The following is a 22,189-nucleotide window of genomic DNA, read 5'->3' as shown; positions in this document are numbered from 1 at the left end:
CATTGAAATTCACATACTTTTTAAGTATTTTGACATTTCTGCATTTACAATAGTGAGAGAGTCAGGACTGTTCTTAAATCCTACGGTAGCGTGCTTATGGAGTCACGTGACCTGTGAGATACACATACCATTATATATTAATTTTATACATTCTATTTAATGTACGTAATGCTTCCGTTTATTTTGAAGATACCTAATGATGATATTAGTTCAGATTGGCAAATTGTCATCTGCTTTTGTGGTCAAAATTTGGTCTGACATAATAAAACTCTACTGGGCACGTTGAATCAATAAAACATGGAAAATACAATTCAAATTAAAATATTTTTATTCAAAATCACTTATTGAACGTCAAGAACTACCCATTCAAAAGAGACTGCCTCAGATCTGAGAAGAATGAGCGCAAGAAACTCAGCGGGCTTTTTTATATAAAAATATGGATAACAATGTGATATCGTACAATAAACATTAATAATTAAAGAGCCTGAGCGGTGTTCGCTTTATTCCCAGTCCGTGGTGTCATTAAGAAAATTATGCTATAGTAACCTTTCCAACACAAACGTTTTTTAAACAATTCTTTTAAATTTTGTAACACATTTATTTTGTACATTTTATGGGATCATATTGTAGAAGCATATACATCGCCCTACAAAAGACTTACTAACTCGACCCAACCGAGTGGTACGTATAACAAGTTTATGTTTGTTCCTCGTATTCGGTGTTAACATTATGAATGTCACAGTTTCTAGAAAATTCCTCAATGTGCTTATGAACATACAGAACATTATCAAAAATAAATTGAGAAGCAACAGTCAAAATCTTTATTTCTTTAAATTTTTCTATTAATGATTATTTAGGATCTAGGTTATAAATCGCGCGAATAGTTCTCTTCTGCAGCACAAATATGGTTTTAATATCGGCCGTACTGCCCCATAACAATATACCATAGGACATAATAGTATGAAAATAACTAAAGTATACTAGTCGCGCCGTATGTATGTCAGTTAACCGTGTAATTTTCTTAACCGCATATGCTGCCGAACTAAGCCTATTCGGCAATCCTTCAATATTATATGCAATATATATATATTGCAATTTGGAATCAAGAGTAATGCCAAGAAATACAGCAGATTCCACTGGTTTTACCACCTCTCCGTTTAATAAAATATTCGCATCTACATTTTTGTCATTTGACGCGGTATATTTAATATATTTGGTTTTATGATGAATTGGTTTTACAATGAAAGAATAGTGTTCACAACATTTTTTTTTTTAATTCAGCCATGGGGATACCTATAGACCCGGATACAGGGGCGTGCATTCCACTTAGGCAATTAGGCAATGCCTATCATAATAAACAAAAACAAAGCATATACAGGATAGCCTAAGAACTAAAAGTTAATAACCGCAATTTAAATTATCTCAGGTTCGCTGATGATATAGTTATACTGTCTGAAACATTAAAAGAGTTATACGAAATGGAAATCACACTTAATCAAGAAAGCTCGAAAGTAGGATTAGAAATGTTGGTTGAGTGCGAAAAGTTTACTTGTCGCACGCAAATTTAGATAAAATTGTTGAAATAAATAAAATAATAACAAAACACAATCGAAATATCATAACTGAATTGAGGTTGACGCGTCTGACAGTTTAATTTAATAAATAAAATAATTATTTAAGTTACAGAAGTTTAAAAACGAATATATGGAGTCGTAAAATTATACATAAATCGTCGCATTTGTAATACAAAATAGTACGTGCAACTCGAGCGACGTTGTCAATTACCTGAGTTGCACAATATACTAATTTGATACCTGCATATTGCCCTGTTTGTTATATGGCTGTCAAATTATGCTGTTGTTATATGGTTGTGTGTATTCGCGGCAAGAGCTAAGCTAAGGATCAAGACGACGCAAAGAGCCATGGAGCGAAGCATATTAAAAAAAATAAGGAAAATACACAAAGTCAAAAGCTTAGTTATAAAACAAAAACCTCATTCAAGCCCTTTAATTGAAATGGTAAATGGCTGGTCATATAACTCGCTATAAAGACAGCAGGTGGACAAACAGAACCACGCAGAAAGGGAAGGGAAGGAACATGTAGGCAAAGAAGGTGGGCTGATGAAATAATAGAAATAGCTGGTAAAGACTGAAAAATTATTCGCAAAGACAGAGACGCGTGGAAAAAAATTGGTGGAGGAATTCAAAAATATCTCATAATACAAAATATCTCGTATCGTGGCGGGAATTGTTGATAGTTCTAATTAATTCTAAATAATTTTTAGATAATTATTGTTATTCTCAGATTCTCCTATTTCCTTGAAATTTTTAAGTCCTGGTGCCATTATATAGCAGTGTCTTAAATGGTTGATAGATCGATAACAGTGAGGGTATAGTCAATTTAACAAATATTATAAATCATACAACGCTTCCAAAGCAAACTTTTAAGGGAAATTGCGAACGCACCTTAGTACATTCAAAACAGTGATCACCATCGGGGCCTTAACATCGACTTCGTTGACAAAATAATAAATATATACGCTGAAGCTCATCAACAAAGAGTTCATCATCACGTGAGTTTCGAGGCGATCCAGCTCATTGACAACACTGATATAGTAAGAAGACTAAAACGAAGAAAACCATTTGAGTTAATGTAGTGCTAGTGAATTAATGAAAAACAGTATAAAAATAGTGATTTTATAAAAGACACGTGCATAAAGTGACTTTCGGCTAATAGAGACAATAAGAAAAGAGTCAATGGATACATAAAGTAGAATAACGTATTAGACTAAGTTTAGGCTAGATAGTAATATAAGTGGAGCAACATTATAATAATTATATTATTATGTTCCATAAAGAAGAAGAAAAAAATGTTATACTACCTCAGAAATTAGAAGTTTATTCAAATATGTAATATCTATCTATAAATCTTGCCTACTGGACAAATAAAAATTGTTTCTTTAAGTGGACGAGCACCAAATACTTACGAGTCATGTGTGATATTCTTGCATTTTTGAGATATATTATACAGAAAAACCCGAAGAAATCGGCTAAACATGAATTTGACGGCAGGAATCAAATCCAACAGCTCTTCGGTAGGAGCGATGAAGACAACAATGAAACGACGTCTCTACGCAACGCTAAGTGATACGAGTATAACCGTTCACAGAGCACTGGATCCCTAACATTGCAAGCAGCTCTGTATGTATTGCACGCGGGTAAATGGTTCTAGATGATACTGACCAGACCAGACCAGAGAAGACCGTGGCCGTGCTTACGCCTTGTAGAGCGCTAGAAACTGGGACGACTAGTAGTATTGCCGTGCACTATTTATGATGCCCAGCTTTTTCAACCTAATTTGACTTTGTGTTCCAGATGATCGCTTGGCAATCGTTCGAGATTTCGAGACCCACTTTTCCGATACTAGGCCTTGAGGGGCAGTACTGTCAAAGAGCGGTGATACGAAGAATGGGTTTTTTCTAATATCTAATGCTTGAACAGCTACAAGTCATATTCGAAAGTTCTTCCTTCATATTTTATGTTAAGGATGTTCTAGTTATCATGAGAAAAAAGATTCACTCCGAGGTTTTATTTTCATGCAACGTTCACCGACACCAATACTTAAGCCCTAATGATAGACAAACATTAAGCAATTTAACTCGAGCTTACGTGCATGCTTCGAATCGTTCGTAAAAACCAACTTATCGTTACATTTATATCATAAATTAATATATTGTTTATACATTCTGTACCAACGTCACGACAGAGCGCGAAGTGGGGGTGGGGTGTCTTAGACGAATGCGCCGAGAGAGTAATTAATATTACAGAGAAATGCAACTGTAGGTTGACTGATGTTGCAAAGAATGCTACTAGTTTACTGTTTCACCTCACCATTAATAATAATAGAATTATTTAAACAGTATCTATATTTATATGGACATCATAATCCGAGTAACACCGCCCGGCGCCCAGTGTATCGGAAGAGCAGAGACGCGGAGAGCGCCTGTGCGTGCTCACTGAGCCGTGCAGCAGAAGGGAGGGGCCCAGCCACTCGCCCCGCCCCCGCACGGATCCTACACCACGCCCACTGCTCCAGATCGCTACTTGGTACACCTCACATTCACCGTCCCCACCACTCACGCTACAGGTGTCAGCATCTTTGGATGGTGTACAAATCGCTTATTGAACAACTCCTTGTTGAATTTAGCCACGGCTACTTATACTTCTTAGCTCCTCGTATAGCAGTGAATCAGTGTAATGCACTCAGGAGTCTGAACCTTCATTCCACCTCCAGCCCAAGTCAAGACAATCGATGCACAGCCGACCAAATCGTCTGTAGTTTGGTACTCGGTGTGTTAATGTCAGTAAGGCCCCCCCTTCAAAGCTTCTAGAGACTGCTCTAACAATTACTAAATGACAGCGGACTCCGTGGCAGAATCTCTGGCACTCTGGACAGCTGTACTGTCTGTCGATCTAGGGATGTTTCGGTATGGAGCCTCACCCGCCCTCATGTAGGTACTGTGATGACCTCTCGGCTTGGTGACGTTATGTTAACTCTGTGCAAGATATCGAACGTTGAAGCTCGAGTTATTTGCGCTCATGTTTCAGATGCCAATCATTACGAATTTTATTTATCCGAGATGGCACACACCAACAGCCTGCACTTGAATCTGCGCATCAGTACAGTTCCGTGGGATACGTCAATCATCACTGTTGATCATTGAGAAGAAGTTGTTTTATGTTTGTTTAAAGTCTCGTTTATAGTCGTATTTTTAATATTTCACAATCAATGGTATTAAATTTGGTAAAGTTTTTGGTTGAAATTAATTAAAACTCAATACGCCATCTATTTTCAATTATGTTTATGACGTTGTTAATTTGTTATGTTTTCGACGTTCAATAAGTGATTTTGATAGTTCACATAAATACAAATTTTATCATATTTATTGGCGCTTTATAACATATTTTAAACATGTAACAATCTGTCAATAGAGGAATCCCACTGGGATCTATATTGGGACCTTTACTGTTTGTTCTGTTAATTAGCGCTAATTAAATTAAATAAAAATATTATACATTGTAACAATACTCTGTAACCTTTTTGCTGATTATGAAAAATAAATAGTTTATTGTTCAGTTTGCGTATTTTATTAAATAAATAGTTTTGGAATTATAAATATTCTTTCATATCATTTCATCTTTTTCTTATTTATTTTATTTAACTATTTATTATAATTTAAAAACATAGTTAAAAGTATAGCAACTGTAAAGTAAATAATAATAAATAAATAAATAAACTGTTCCTGTTCTTGTTTTGTGTGTGTGTGTATTCTCTTTGAAGTTGTGACGACCAAGACTCCAATATATCTCCTTAATAAGCGGACAGACAATTCTGTTTACTATACCAGAAAATGTTGTTGCCCTGTTGAATATGAACATGAAATGAAATGAAAACAGTCAGATGCTGATAATCAGTACTGTTCTACAGCACAAGCTGAGCATCAAAGTCAAAGAAACTATATTCAATTAGGCTTAAATTAAGCGCTTTTGAATCGGCCTTTTTTGCCACACATTTATTTATTTATTGTTAACAAGAATGGCCTGTAACCAATTACATTTATTAACACAGAATATAATATTGTTTACAAATAAAATAAAAAAATAACATAAAATTCACATGCTGTGTGTTAATATAATATTTATTATTTAGATTGTAATATGTGTGGCATGGAATAAATTTTGCTTATTTTTATTCTTATTTCAGATAAGGTTGTACTTGAAATTATATCTTCGCAAGCAGTTCGCTGCAATTAACTTTATTCGATAAAATGTCGTGAAGCAATGTCGTACTGTCTTCTATTTTCTAAAATGTCTAATTTAAAATATTTACATGCTCTATTGTAACCTTCGAATCTTACAGTATCTTTAAGACATAAATATTTATTGAGGTTTCCTTGTATTTTTTCAATGTTATTTATGTGTATTTTATTACAAGGAGATGCGTATTCTAATGAACTTCGAACAAAATGTCGTGGAAAGAACTACAAACCCTTTTAATAAATCCTAATTGTTTATATGCACTATCTGTGAATGAGTCTTTATGATCGATGAGATTGATTCTGGAGTCTAGTCGAATACCCAACACACTCTGTCACACTCTGATTTGGTGCTCATGATTTATATTTTATACAATAGATAAATGGTCTATAATTTTTTTAACGGCTAATAGTTATTTGGAGATATTTTGATTTATAATCGATATTCTGTTATTTTTATAATATTTACAATCTTTGTAGAGATCTTCTTGAATTTTGTGGCAGTCGTCAAATCGGCCCATTTTCGAACCCCTATAAATTTGTTGTGGATAAAACTAGAAGTCAAAGTCTAGGGAAAACTGAAATATTTTGCAATTTCGGTCCAGTTATCTCGATACGTCAACTGCATAAATAACTTTGTAATCCCATAATTTTATGCCAACAAAAACATAAGTTGTAAAAAAACCAAGTCTTGCAACTCAGGTCTTACACTGTAAAAAGTTGTGAGATCCATTTAATAAGTTGTAAATCCGAGTCAGTCAATTTATTCAGTCCATAAGGGTCCGTCCGTCTAAGTGAAACTCATCGAAACAAAATATACATTAGAATCAAGAAACGTTTTGATTATTGTCTCGTTCACAAAAGGAAAACAAATAAGTATTTCCCAGCTTCCGTTTAAGTGTCTTATTTGATGAATGTTATAAAAGTCTTAATACTGTTTTGCGTACACAGTGTGTAAGAAATATTATTGCTAACTTTCAGATTATCGCGGAATTTATTGGTTTCGCAAAATTAACTGGTCGACTTGCTACAATCAACCTATAACGTCAGGAAAATTATTTACAGTTACAGTTATACTTATTTAAATAGAGAGTCATTATTAAAAATGGGGAGTCGTATGAAATTGCACTTTGCTACCTTACTATTCGGTATAATAAAGAACGAAATCCCTATTTATCTATTTAAAAAGTTAAAATGGAGAAGTGATGCTAACATTCCACATAAGACCCGCGCTTCGCACGATTCTTTAAATATACCCATCTTCCACACAACCGCATTTCGTGGTAGCTTTCGCTACGCAGCCACTAAGTGTTGGAATAACCTGCCACCACCACTTCGAAATTTGCACTCAAAGGAATCTTTTAAGAATAACTACAAAAAGCTATTATTGCAAGAGCAAAAACTAAATTAAATACATCGACTGTAGTGAGGATGGGTATCATAATGGATATATTTTATCTATATAATATTAAATTACTCATGCATTTTTTATATATATTTTTATTATATACTTGTGTAGCTAGTGGGGATGTACGTAAATGCGTGTATACGCATCACTACTTGATATAAATATTTTCTTTTCAGATTTATAAATTTATTAAATTCTGAGCTTTGTTTATTAGATAGAGGATACGATAAATATTTAAATATTATAATTATTTGTTTCACTCATTACTGCCAAAATAGCTTTCACGGAAAAAAAAATATAGGATGTTCATAATATCAGTGTTAGGAAAATACGTCCTAACGTTTATCATTGTGGTATCATTGACAAAGTCATTTGTGTTATAGTAAACTTTGCCACACAAACGTTTTTTAACAATTTTTTTGAATAACGTAATATTTTGTTTTGAATATTTTCTGGGATCTTGTTGTAAAAGCATATACATCGCCCCACAAAAGACTTACTAACTCGATTTAGCCGAGTAGTAGGCATTATAAATTTATGACTGTTCCTGGTGTTAACATTATGGTTATGACAGTTTCTAGCAAATTTACTTATGTGCCCATGAACATACATCACATTATCAAGAATATATTGAAAAGCAACAGTCAAGATGTTAATTTCTTTAAATTTTGCTCTCAGTGATTCTTTAGGACCAAGGTTATAAATAGCGCGAATAGCCCTCTTCTGCAGCACAAATATTTTATTAATATCGGCAGCGTTACCCCATAGAAATATATATTCGGATTCGAAGTACTTTGGTAATAGGGCCTAATTCGAAATTCGTCGTTCTTTCGTTTTTGTTTTTTTTAATGAAAATAAGGGATTAAACGAGCAGGACGTTCAATGCATTACCGCTGAGGATTCTTGAAAAACCCCAAAAATTCTGAGCCGAATTACAACTGCGCTCGTCACCTTGAGACATAAGATGTTAAGTCTCATTTGCCCAGTAATTTCCGAAGCTACGGCGCCCTTCAGACCGAAACACAGTAATGGTTACACATTACTGCTTCACGGCAGAAATAGGCGCCGTTGTGGTACCCATAATCTAGCCGGCATCCTGTGCAAAGGAGCCTCCCACTGGTAGGCACTCGTTTCGGACCGAAACTTCGGCTTTCGAATTTGGTTATAGACCTCCAGGTGGAATCACAGTGACGAGCACAAAGCACGAGCTTGTAATATGTAAGTGATAGTCAGTGGGTCATTGACTGGCGGCGATCGCCGTGCCGGGAACATGGGCGCTCGCCTGACCTGCTCGATCTCGCATACATTATTACTTGAACAGGTTTCAACATTGTATGCACGCTATAATCCCCAATTAATAACTAATTATTTAAACGTCGCTTCGCTTCCAAGGCGAGCCTCAACAGACTTAAAATGTGATCATAATGACACAGACGTGTCTGGCCTGCAGACGGTCCTGCGGGGTCTCATCTGGTTCCAAATCGAGGTATTAATATATATACTACTTGGGTTGTATATATTAATATTATTATATATAATATAAATCTCAGAAGAAAACGGGAAATACGTTAGAAAATTAAGAGGAACAGAGTAAATTAAACAGACATTCAATTATAATCCTCCCTCAAACAAACTTCGTCAAAAACCTCTACAAGATTACAGCTCAATAATATTTTTTGTTGGTTATATAATATATATATAATTAGGAAAACGTTTGACCCTAAAGTTCCCTGCAACTTGCCGCTAATTCCATACCTAAACGCTTCAATTTGTACTAATGGCGATTTTGAGCTCTTCAAGCTCAAAAATATAATTTGTGTTATTTTGAGCTCTTCGGCCTCAAAGGTTAGTCATAAAGTCTGGTAAAAGTTTAATAAAACACAATTTTTACGGTACAAACGGTACTTTGTGTCCTAAACTTTTGGACGGTACGTGTTTCAAACTTTTCAATGAACCGATTTTCACGTGGCAATGACACAGTTTTTGAGCGTCATTAAGAATCTTTGAGTTTCAATTGATTGAACTCGGAATTTCGAAGTAATTCCGAAAAAACACTTTGTCGGTTTTCTTTCGTCACCATGATGGTTCACGTACGAATCAACCGAATTTGACAGGCTTGGAGTCTATCGGTAAAGCAGATTAAAAGTAATTCCAAAAAACCACATGAAAAAAAAAATGTTGTTATTTTTAGATTTCTTAAAATCTACCGGTTCTAATTGTATTCATAATCTAAGTTTTTCCTCTTGGAACGGCATCAACCGCAAAGACGTAAAACGTCGAGATCTGATGTAAACTCGATTTTCATAAAAAGGGGTAAACCAATAACTTCCCGAATTTTCGAATATTTTTATATTTTCTTAATGGGCAGATAAAGTTGAATTAAGTAATAAGAAAAAAAATTGCCTTTGAAAGACGGAGCACAGTGAATATGTACATTTAATTGTGATGCGATCACATTAAAAAATAGTAGTGGCTCTTGGTCGGCAAAAAAGGCATGACTTTAAGGCAGGATAGTCGATTATAAATATCAATAAGAGGTTTCAAAATTATATTAACAAAAATGTTTTCGAGTTTGAATATAAAAAAAAGCAGCAATCTCAGAAGAAAATAAAGAGAATTACTTGAAAACTCACAAAGTACAGGTATTTATTTATTTATTAAAAGGTACATCAACACATATAACAATTACATATAACACTATCTAGGAAATTACATTACTGATGCGAGTACCAATAATAGATGTACACAACATTCACAGTAGCTGCTGTGACTATTATTAATTATTACATACTTATTATTACTTACTTATTATTACTTACTATTAACTAATTACCAATATAATTTAAAATAAAATTTAATAACAATTTAAAGTTGATTATAGACTTTAAGTTACATAAGTTTAATTATTACATATAAAAGGAAAAAAGATATTTATTTATTTATTTATTTCTATAAATACCGAGTGTTTTTTATTTATTGTTAAGTTTCCGAAGATTACTTTTAAATTCTTGTAGACTATTGGAAAATATGTCTATGTTCACTGTTTCTTTATTGATTTCATTGTACTGCCTAAACAGTCGTGGTACTGGTGAAAATGAGCCTAAGTTTGTTCGATAGCATGGTATATCAAAAATACACGAATTACCTTTACGAGGCATGTTGTGAGGGACGTATATTTTAACAGCTTCTAATAATTTAGGACAATAAATAATACCATTTATTAATTTATATAAGAAAACCAAACCTAAATTCTTACGTCGGTCATAAAGGGTGTTCAACTTAAAAAATTTACTTCTGTCACTATAAGAGCTTCTGTGGGATATACCCTGAGCACTGTATGCTATATATTGAGTAAATCTCCTTTGTATGGTTTCCAGTCTTTGCGAGTGAATGTTATAGCTTGGGCTCTCTGGAGCCCATAGTCTGCTATGCAAGCATATTCTAAAATACTTTTAACTAGAGTATTATATAAAGTGATTTTAGTATTGATTAGTCTGAAGTCTTTCGTGTTTCGCTTTACAAAAGCCAGCATTTGTGCACCTTTTAAAACTATAGAATCTATGTGTGCCTTAAAGTTTAATTTTGAATCCACGATAATTCCGAGGTCCTTTGTTTCAAACACCTCCTCGAGCTCAGAGTTATTTATGTAATAAATATATACATTAGGAATGGTTTTCTTGGTGAACCTCATCACATGACATTTTTTTGTGTTTAAGACCATATTATTATTATAACAACATAACTGTATGTTATTAAGGTCAGACTGAATTAAATTACAATCACTATTATTACTAATTACTCTATATATCTTTAGGTCACCGGCAAACAGGGAAGCTTGACTGTAATGGATATGATTAGTTATGTCATTAATAAATATAGTGAATAAAATCGGTCCAAGATGCGATCCTCGTGGAACACCTGACGTAGCAATAATAGTATTCGAGTCATATCCATTTACTGAAACTACTTGAGGCCTCTGATTAAGATATGATTCAAACCAATTTAAAAGAGCTCCATGGAATCCGTAACTGGCAAGTTTTTTTATTAGGACTTGATGGTTCACTTTATCAAACGCGTTAGAAAAATCTGTATATATGACGTCGATTTGTTCACCGTGGTCCACATGCCTGGAAAGATCAGATATAAAGTGTATCATATTGGTATGAATTGAGCGACCTTTTGTGAAGCCATGTTGATCCGATGTAATAGATTGACTAACCTGACTAGTAAGATGCGGAACAACAAGCTATTCGAATAATTTGGAGCAGCAGCTTTGAATAGAAATTGGTCGATAATTAATGATATCATTCCTCGAAACTTTTTTGTATATTGGGATAATTCGTGCACTCTTCCATTGTTCCGGGAAAACCCCTTTGGATAAAGATTTGTTGAAAATCATCAATAATGGGAGTATCAACGATGTAGCGCAACGTTTAATAAATAGTGGTGGTAGTTAGTATCTGGACCGGATCCTTTAGTAGAGTCAAGACTTCTTATTGCCTTAAGTATGTCTGTTTCATAGAAATGTAAATTGCTTAAGGTGTTGCTGCAAGATGGTATATAATCAAGCGTATATTTAAGAGCAGGTTCAGAAAAAACAGATTTAAAATGAGTTGCAAAAAGGTTTGCAATTTCCTCACCCCCTGATGCAGATGAATCCACTAGAATCATATTGGATGGTATTGTCGAGTTCATTTTACGTTTGTGTTTTATGTCATTCCAAAATGAAATTGGGTTTTTACATATATTGGTTTCTATTTTTGTTCTGTACTCTTCAAAACATTTTTGGTACAGTTTTTGGCAGTGAGATCTAATTGTTTGATATTCTAAAAAATCACGTGGGTTTTTATATTTTTGATATTTTCTACGAATTTTATGTTTCTCTCGGACAATCAAGGACTTCGACATCCATGGAGGAAATTTTGATTTATTATTGTTAAAATATTTCGGAACACATTCCTCTATTACTTCATTAACCTTATCATGGTATGAGAAGTGATGGTAATTATTTTCTTGAAAAAGGTCCGAAGGAAAAATCAAACACACTGACTGAAGGAATCAGGTGCTCGGAATAAGAAACTACAGGACACATGACATTGTCCTCGTACGGAAGACAGATTACAAACAGTTTCTGGCTCTTCCATAAAAAGGATAAGTATCAAAAAGAAGGAAAGAAAGAAAAGTTAAACAATAATATTAAGTGGCAGGTTAGCAATTGTCAGAATTATTAAACAACAGGATCCTTTCAATACCAATAAAGACTTATCCCCACGTTTGTAATTAGCATTCTCTCGTTTCCACAAGAACAATTATTTATGAGCACAAAATGGACAATAAGGACCAATTGTAATCGAATTCTATAGGATCCCTTAGAAATAATAATATAATAATATTTTACACAACACACTTTTACACAAATTATCTTGCTCCAAACTAGGCATAGCCTGTACTATGGGTACAAGACAACGACATATTTAAACAATATGGTTACTTAAACATACATAAATACATATAAACATCCATGGCTCGGAAATTCATTATATAAATGATTGCACCTATCAAAAATAATCACATAACAGCGATCACTTTAAGCACATATGAATTCTTACAATAGCATGCCAATTCATTTATTTAAGAATGATTTATAATGGAAGGAAAGTATACATTCAAAATAAAGATATCAATACAAGATATAAGAATAAAATACCTATTCCAAAACTTGGTAAAATACAAAACTCATTTGTATGTTACATCTCTAACTCCTGCTAAAATCAAAACAATTATAAACAATCGCCTTATCCAATAAGACTACTATACGATTTAAGAAAATATAGAGGATAAAGAAGTATGGAAAATAGATTCTTCAGCCGGGCTAGGATACGCACCACGAGTAAAAAACAAAGCATGTTTACACAAACAATATATTCAAGCTATGAAGGTTAATGCATCCAATATACTATAATTTATTTATTTATACAATTTGTTCTTTATTACTGACTATGAAATATTTATTATTTAATACGCTCTTAACTTTGAACTCTGAATCAAATTCATGGATGCTCTTACAAGTAATTTGTTTTGTATATTACAATTTACAGCAAGTCTCTTTTGATTGATAAGAGGCCTCTGAGTTTTTTGTATTTTTTTCTTACGAGCTCTACTTTTCCGAACATATGGTAGATTCAGTAATTAAATAGAAATATTTATTGTGAAGATTCAAAAGCGCTTATTTGAAACCTAATTGAATTAAGATTATTTGACTTTGCCTTTGAGCAGAGATAAAGACAATGTGCAAAATAATCTACTTATTTCAGTTCTTCCTACTTTATTTAAGACTTTAGAAATGCTTATAAATAATCTTCTTGTACTCTTTTGCTTATTTAAACAAATTCAGAAAAGGAAACTCCACTTTTTCTCATGGAAGAGGCAGACAAACGAGCTTTCTTGATGTGAAGTGATCACCCCTTCAGAGAAATTACAGGAGCACTGCCAGCCTTTTAGAAAGGTATACGCACTAGATTTGAAGGTGCCTATGTCGCATCATCCCAGAAACAACTCACATCGAAGCTCATTCCACAGCTAGGTAGTACGTGGAAGAAAGTTCCTTGAAAACCACGCTGTGGTTGAATGGCACACATCCATTTATGGGGACTCTTCGGAACACTTCCCGTGATAAATTTGGTAGAAGACACACAACACTTTATCAAAATAAAACCAAAGAGTAATTGTTGACCAATAACAAACTTTCTGTATACACAAGCCAGAGCACTCCAGTGTTGTAGACCACATGAACAAGACTACAACCACAAGGTTTGTGTTCAAACACTTAAGATGCGATAGCAAATGTACAACAAATTGGGTACAGTCTGTTTCATTGACAGATCTCAATGAGTACTCTCCTACATTTTCTATCACCTTCGTCGAAAGTCGTTAGCAGCCTCACATGCGGACACACAGCATGCGGACGAGAAGAAAAAAAGAATATCGCATTACGGCTTTCTAGGGCTGTGAGAGGGATGCCTCTGTATAATAAAATATTTGAATAAAACACCAAGTTCAGTCAAGCAAAAATACTTTAAAAACGTAAGTTGAAAATGAAATTTAAAATGTCTATTTCTTTTTTCTAATTATGTTATAAGTACTTATTACAGAGAAAGTTATTATTTTTACTTTTAATGACAATGTTTTATAGTTTATTATGCTTATTATTATTATTATTTGAAGTCATTATACAGGCTGTTACAAAACTACCCGTAAAGCCTACAGGAGGTTAAATGGGGCCTTAGAACGAGTCCATTCACAATATTTTAGAACATACCCCAAAAAAATATTATTTTCACTCATGTGCAAACCGTATTTCAGTAAATTAAAGAGTAAACTACGCATTACGAATGGAACTACATTTCTACTAATATTTATGAATGAAAAATAGAAAAACTATTAAAGTAGATAATTATTAGGTAAAAATAGGTTCGTAGGCCTTTCTGTTTAATAATCTTCTAAGTCCCTGACATGACAGCTTACCAGGGTTCACAAAATTTTTGGCTTTGATAATTAATTTTATTTTTTACGTATTTTGTAACACGTTGTATATATAGGTAATTATTAATATAATAAATGAGCCTTATTTAACACAAGGATTCAAAAAATCATATCAAAACAAAAGATTATTACAACACCTTGTATCACAAACCAAAAATAAAGTACTTATTAATTTATATAATAGACATTGCAAAATTTAAAAAATTTATATAAATAAATCTAAGAAAATTATAAATATCCGTAAATTCAGCTAAACCAAAAATAAAAAACGATCCATGTAGAAAATAATACACAATTATACAAATAAAAATAATATAAGATATAGCACAATACATGTCTTAAAGCTTCAGAGAATAATATTATAGTTGATCCGAAAATCATTGCTAATAGAATAGAATAGAATAGAATAGAATAAAAATTTATTGATAACAAAAACCACCACCACACAATTATTAAAATGATACAAACCAAAATAAGTAATAATTTCTTAGAACTAACAAATAAAACAAATTAAATAATACAATTTATAGCTTAAAACTAAAAAGGTACTGTGCGGCAGTGAATGTCACCAAATGGAGCTAACTCAGTAAAAAGCTGCAATAGCGTGGTGCCAATGTAGCACTGGTTTTCAGTAGCCCCAACATTATTGAGTCTGGGAGTAGCAGCGACTAGTAATTTTTAAATTATAATTATGAATATAAATAAATAAATGCAGTATAGATCTAATTTTTTAATTTAACTCTTAAAAAAATATATTAATATAATAATATATTAACGTTAAAAGAAGATCATGTAGATCTTCTAACGACGGAAAAATCATAAAAAATGAGGTTATTCATAATAAATAAGTTTTAATATATGTTATGGTTAGTATAAATGTTAATATTACAATATTAAATTTAAAAGAGGTACAATCAGTTAAACAGGTTTATAAATATCATTAAGTAGGTAATTTTTAGTTTTTATTTTGAAATTTTGAATGGTATTACTAAGTTGAAGTGGAGGTGGCAAATCATTCCAGCACTTGGTGGCTTGATATCTAAAACTTCCCCGAAACGCAGCAGTTCGGTGGCTTGGAATAGCTAATATCCGAAAAGCTGACCTCGTATCCATATTCAAAGCTTTATGCTGTCCAAGCCATTCTAGCTTTTGATGTAAGTATGCTGGTGTTTTCCAAGCAATTATGCCAAAGAGTAACACAGCAAGATGTAAATGCCTTCTTCCGTCCATCTTGAGTACTTTTGCCTCTTTGAGATATGGTGTAACGTGACTACGGGGAGGAATATTCCAGCAAAATCTAGCGCACGCATTTTGCACTCGCTGTATGGCATTTTTAGTTTTACTAAGTAGTCGTGGGCCATAAACGGTGTCCATATAATTAAATTTAGAAAGGACGAGAGCATCACACAGACGGATGCGTGTTTCTAAATTTAAGTATTGTCTTAAATTTATATAAGACTTTAAGACGATAAAAACAATTTGAAATTGTCAAGTTTATATATTTCTCGAATCGCAGACTTTCATCCATTATCAGTCCTAAATTTTTTGCTTCATGCACACGTTCAATTTTATAATTATTAATTTTTATATCAAGATTGTATCGCTCAATTGTATTTAAACCATTCTGTGTACCGAAAATCATATATTTTGTTTTAGCTGGGTTGAGAATTAATGAGTTTTTCTCTGACCATTTGTAAATTTCGTTTAAATCTGAATTAATTAAATTGATTGCATCAACTATGTCGTGAGGATTGAAAGATAAATATAGTTGAATGTCATCTGCATACATTTGATACTTACAGTGCTTTATATTTTGCAATATGTCCGCACTATACAAAATAAATAAAAGAGGGCCTAATATAGAACCCTGTGGAACTCCTCTTTTCATGTTACTACAGTCTGAATAGCGAACTTTACCATCTTCTTCTGTGGTTACAACTTTCTGAGTTCTATGACTGAGGTAACTATGAAACCATTGTATAGCATTTTCACTGAGTCCATAGTAGGCTAATTTTGATAGTAATAGAGTTAAATTTAAGGTGTCAAAAGCACGAGAATAATCAAGCAATACTAAAATGGTTACTTTACCCACATCCTGAGCTGCTAGAATGTTGTCAACTACTAATACATGCAATAGTTTCTATTTATCGATCTCAACAAGCCCTAAAGCAAACAACGACAATATAACTATAAATGCAAATAATATAATTAAAATTCGATTGGACCCAAAGACATCTTGACAATAATAAAAATCTTTAAAATAAAAGCTCTTTCGGAATAATTAAAAATCCCCCTAATCAAAAAATGTGCTGATATTTTAACCTAACCGTACACTAACTTATAAGTCAATCAATCTGTCAGGATTATCCTAGATATCTAAAGATATCCATAATAAAACCGGTATATAAGAAAGGAAACTCATCAGACGTAAACAATTACCGACCTATTGCCCTACTAAATACCAACATCAGCGAAGACATTTGAAACTACAATGACAATACGCCTAAGTAGTTTTCTGGAAAATATAATAGCCCTAACGAAAACCAAAATGGTTTCAGGAAAAATCATTCCACTACATTAGCGATATACAAGTACATACAAAAAATATTCGATTCAATTAATAATAAAAAATATCCTACGATAGTCTCTTAAGATATATTTTTAGAGAAAATATTTCTCTCAGAAATTCGAGGAATTGTCAACAACTGGTTCAATTCCTACCTTAATAATCGTTTCCAATATTATGTGGAAATAGAAAATACTAATTTCGAGACTAGAAAGATATAGATATTAAGCCCACATAAGATCTAATAAAGCTCACGTTATCACCGCAGCCCACATTCTCTTACAACACCAGAGGAATCATAAGAGCATTGCCGGCCTTTATCTCTGGATCTACTAAGCCGATTTTGAAAATTCTGTTACCAATAGAAGTTTTGTGAGTGTCATATATATACCATATATTATTAACCCAAAAAAATAATATACTTTTTCATAGTAAGTAGTTGTATTTGTAGAATACGTCGGAGAAAACGCCGTCGAACCCTAAACATAAATTATGTGGCAAAACAATGTTTGCCCGGTAAGATAGAAAAATATATAAATGATCTTCCAAGCTTAATAGACGATGATTGCACTTGAAAAGAAAAATAAATAATATAATTGACAAAATCTTTTGTTGGCTAAATAATAATAGTCTTGAACATAATATTAATAAAACTAAAATTATTCATTTTAAACATTAACATAAAACCCCATTAAATTTATATTATTCTTACACAACTTGGAACGTGGAAGCCATATCTACAGAAATTATAAAGCAAAATGTCTTCTTTTACTTATGCTCTTTACCAACTAAAACACTTAATAGATATCAAAACAGCCCTTGCTGCTCATTATGCATATGCACACTCTAGATTATCGTATGGAATATTAATATGGGTAAACTATATTGAAATAAAATATATTTTCATCCAACAGAGAGAATGTATCAGAATTTAAGTAAATATTCGGCAGATGATTTCATGTTGACCATATCTTATTAAGCACGAAATTCTAACTCTTACTTCAATTTATATCCTAGAAGCATGTAAATTTGTTAAAAGACATTCGGACTTAAACACAACCCTACCATATAACATACGAAATTATAGAAATTTAAATAAATTAAACATATCATAAACAAGCATGTCCTATTATCATAGAGCCCTCAACACATGGCAATAAAATTTTATAATCACATCCCAAATGAAATTTCTATTATTTATATATGTAATGAAAATGGTCTTTTTTGAGGCTCTTTCACGCCTACACCACTGTCGTATCAACATGAAACTACCACCATTCGGTGTGAAATTTATCCTATATGGTTAATGACTGCTTATTTTTCTAATTCCAACGTTTTTTCCTTTTAAAATTCGCCCAGTGAAGCGGGCGAATTTTATATAGAATGAAAATGGTCTTTGTTTGAGGCTGTTTCAAGCCTAAACCATTGATCGTATCGGCATAAAACTACCACCATTCGATGCGTAATTTCTCCTAGATGGCTTTTTATTTTTCGAATTCTAATTCATTAATTTATTTCCTTTTAAAATTCGCCCAGCGAAGTGGGCGGGAACGGCTAGTTAAAAATAAAGAGATGCCTTCCTTATTTAAAAGAGACCTTAAAACATTTAGTTAAAAAATGATTTTATAATTTATCTGTTTGTTTTAATATACCAAGTGTGAGAATAAGTTATTATACTTATCCTTAGATAATATAGACATAAATAGTTATTAGTTGTATTATCTGTATTCTTACTACTAAGTGTTATTTTGTTTAAAACTTAATAAAACATTGTTGTGCCCTTGCAGGGTGTCACATATTGTGTACTTATCTAAAGTACCACTCTTTTGTAATAATGTCACATGCAATAAAAATATTTTGATTTGATTTATTGTATTGTTATGCCATATAAATTATTTTTAGAGTTAGACCGTTTCTTGGACATTCCAACATTACTTTATGTTTCTAAACTTCGCCTAAGTTACTCCTTATTACATCAGCTATCTGCCAGCCATTTCAGAGATTAGCCGGAAGAACAGAAGACATACAAAAATTGTAAAATACATTATTTTCGTCTATATATACATGTAGTAAAAAAGGTTATTTAAATATTACAACAGACACTCCAATTTTATTTATATGTATTGATGAAAATAATGACTGTTCACTCTAAAAATATATTTGAAAATAATTTGTATGTATCTATATATAAAAAAGGGATCCTCATAATATAATTTAAATAATAAAATTGAAGTGCTGAAAAGAAGGCTTCATAAAATAAGTAGGTAATTCATTTGTAGGTAGGTATGTATACATACGATACGTATAGGTTTTTAAGATACTGTGATAAATGATATTCGTTAAAATTTCTTAATTAATAGAATTAATCTTTATGCTAAAAGTAAATTGAATTACAAGACCTAGTGCGTCATTTTAAAAGATTTCGTCAATGGTAAGGCTGCTTCATTGGCTTATTATTTATCTTAATCAATTAGGTATATCGATTCTGGTTATTAATATATTTTATTGAGTCTCTCTGTTATATGTTAACTCAAAAATAATTTGATTTCTGAGTTTCTTTTGGCTTTTTCGCAGCTGAGCCGCGAATAATGAAACTATAAAAAAAAATAAAAAAACAAAAACAGATGGAAGTCGAGTGTGACGCTGTTGCCGCTATTTCATTATAATATCAACAAGGCTGGTTTTGAAATTGAAATACTTTTAAATAGGTGTAATATTATCCCTATAATACTACCGAATAGGGTTATCATCACCGAAAAATATAATTGCTAGAGATATGTTTATAATATCATCATATAAATGGAGAAATGTTTGCAAACCATAGAAATGATAATAAAAAGTAACTTTTTAGTCAAATATAATGACCCTGACTGGTTGTCCAAAGCTGTTATTGTAATCAAACTATATGTAATTCAAACTTCGTTAATTAGTTGTTACCCGTGTTAAGGCAACTTCTGTAGACTTTTTCACGTTTCTTTGAGGCTCTCATATACATACTAATAAGAGATGTTGTATGACGTCACAACAAATAGTCAGTATTTGTAAGTACCAGCCTAGCGAAACTCTCTAAATAAAATGATTCACTCAATTGTATGAAACGTGCAGTCATTGACAGATTGACAGATGACGGCTATAATCTTGTAAAAAAAGAGATAGCTGAAATCCACTACGTTTTAAGCAATTGTTCGCTTTAATGTGTTTAATGAGTTAGTACGAGAGAACAGCTTGCGAATTGAGCTGTGTGTAGTAATTAGTTAACAATGTCAGAATCACACATTCATATTGAATTAAATTTAAATTATTAAACATCAACCGTTAATTTCACCGGAAGACCAACCTACCACCACCATCGTCATCTTGTGAGATTGCGCACTCTACTCGAAAGTAATGGCATTCGTTTGTCTGTTCATTGTTGAAATCGCATCATTCGAAACTATGTAAAATCAATGTCAGTTCACTTATTGAATCAGTAATGTGTATCTTTTCAATTATGATCTTTGTAGATTGTTCTTCACAGATTTAGAACTTTAAATATTCTTAAATTGTTTAACTGTGTACAATCCATTGTAAGACCAAAACTAATTTATCGGTGGTAGGTAGGATAGCGAAGTGAAATACATTTCACAATTACAAAACCACTTATGCCACCATATCTTAGTATATTTCGAGATATTTTTATGTTATTGATTAATATTAAATAATTGAATATTATTAATATTAAATAGAGATTATTTTCTGCTGATGAGTTCATATTTTAAACTTTTCACATCGTATACGGAGGATGAGGTCTAGAGACGGGTCTATGTCAGGTCGTGTCGCCGAGGACTCCACGTCAATTAAAGATATCAAGCGGTCAATGAATGCGACCGCTGCGCTACTTCGTTCATGCACCGTCAACAAAGTGACTCAGGGACCTACGCGGCCAGTGTAGTGACACGCACCGGACACGCCTCGCAACGGCACCAGCTAACACCAGCCGGGCTGCGGGTCCAGCTAATATCATTTTGTTTTTGTACTTATTAAATATCGCGACATCGTTCCCGCTTCCGGCTGCCGGCTATCATATCCTGTATGGACGGCGGGCCGAGCGAACGAGATATACAATATAACTTGATCTCAAGTGAAAACAGGGGGACGGCTAATATCTGCCAGACCACCGCAACGACTGTCGATAGTGTGCTCACACCGGGGCCCGTACGTACGTGCAGCAGACAGCAGCAGGCGAGTGCCAGCGCCAGGGCGACTGCGGCGCGGGGCCCCATGGGGCGTGCGGCGTGGCGGGGCCCGCATGCCCCGCTCCGCACGGGCCCGCTCGCCGCGCCTGCCAGCAGCTGCGACGGCGCCGCGCTCACTGTCGCTGCTATGGTTGAGCTTGTGGACACGGGGTGCGCACTGTTCACTGCGGTAGTGCTCGTCACTCGTCACTCGTTCCGCACTGTACACTCGGAGGCTGTGCGCGGGGTGCGCTCGCGCCGACCGTCGCTGCGAGACTGAGCGAGCGGGCCCCGCGCCGGCCGGGCCCCGCCCCCCGTACTCCGCACACGGCACCCCTGTACCTCCGGATCGTGGCGGTAGGGTCATGTGGTAGGGTGGTGTGTTGCACACAAATCAGATCATCCACTTCCCCGGCCAGCTCTCGGTAGAGCCGCGGCCTATGGATGTCGCCCATCGTACACACGCGCGCAGCCTCTGAGCCTGAGGTGACTCCCTAACACCCAGAATTTGATAATACTTTTATTACTTACCAGGTATGAGACTTATAGTAGAGCCAAACGTGGCTGAGCTACGCCGCTGATCACGAGCCACAGGGCGACTGGCCACAGGGCCACAGGCCACAGAGCCACAGGCCCCGTTCCGA

At 33.8% G+C, this 22,189-nt stretch overlaps 1 protein-coding gene across 1 annotated transcript in view; it reads right to left on the bottom strand.

Moving 5' to 3' along the window:
* Nucleotides 1-21,813, bottom strand: part of LOC126969680 (protein serrate-like) — a 37,836-nt gene extending 16,023 nt beyond the window's left edge. Inside the window, exon 1 of the mRNA XM_050815227.1 lies at nucleotides 21,534-21,813. Coding sequence (XP_050671184.1) covers nucleotides 21,534-21,593 — 60 coding nt within the window. The 5' untranslated portion in view covers nucleotides 21,594-21,813. The remainder of the gene's footprint in view (nucleotides 1-21,533) is intronic.
* Between the last annotated feature and the right edge of the window lie 376 nt (nucleotides 21,814-22,189).

The sequence above is a fragment of the Leptidea sinapis genome, chromosome 19, assembly GCF_905404315.1.
Source record: "Leptidea sinapis chromosome 19, ilLepSina1.1, whole genome shotgun sequence".
Lineage (NCBI taxonomy): Eukaryota > Metazoa > Arthropoda > Insecta > Lepidoptera > Pieridae > Leptidea > Leptidea sinapis.
Note: the sequence above shows the minus strand (reverse complement) of the source record. Positions and strands in the feature narration are given on the sequence as shown.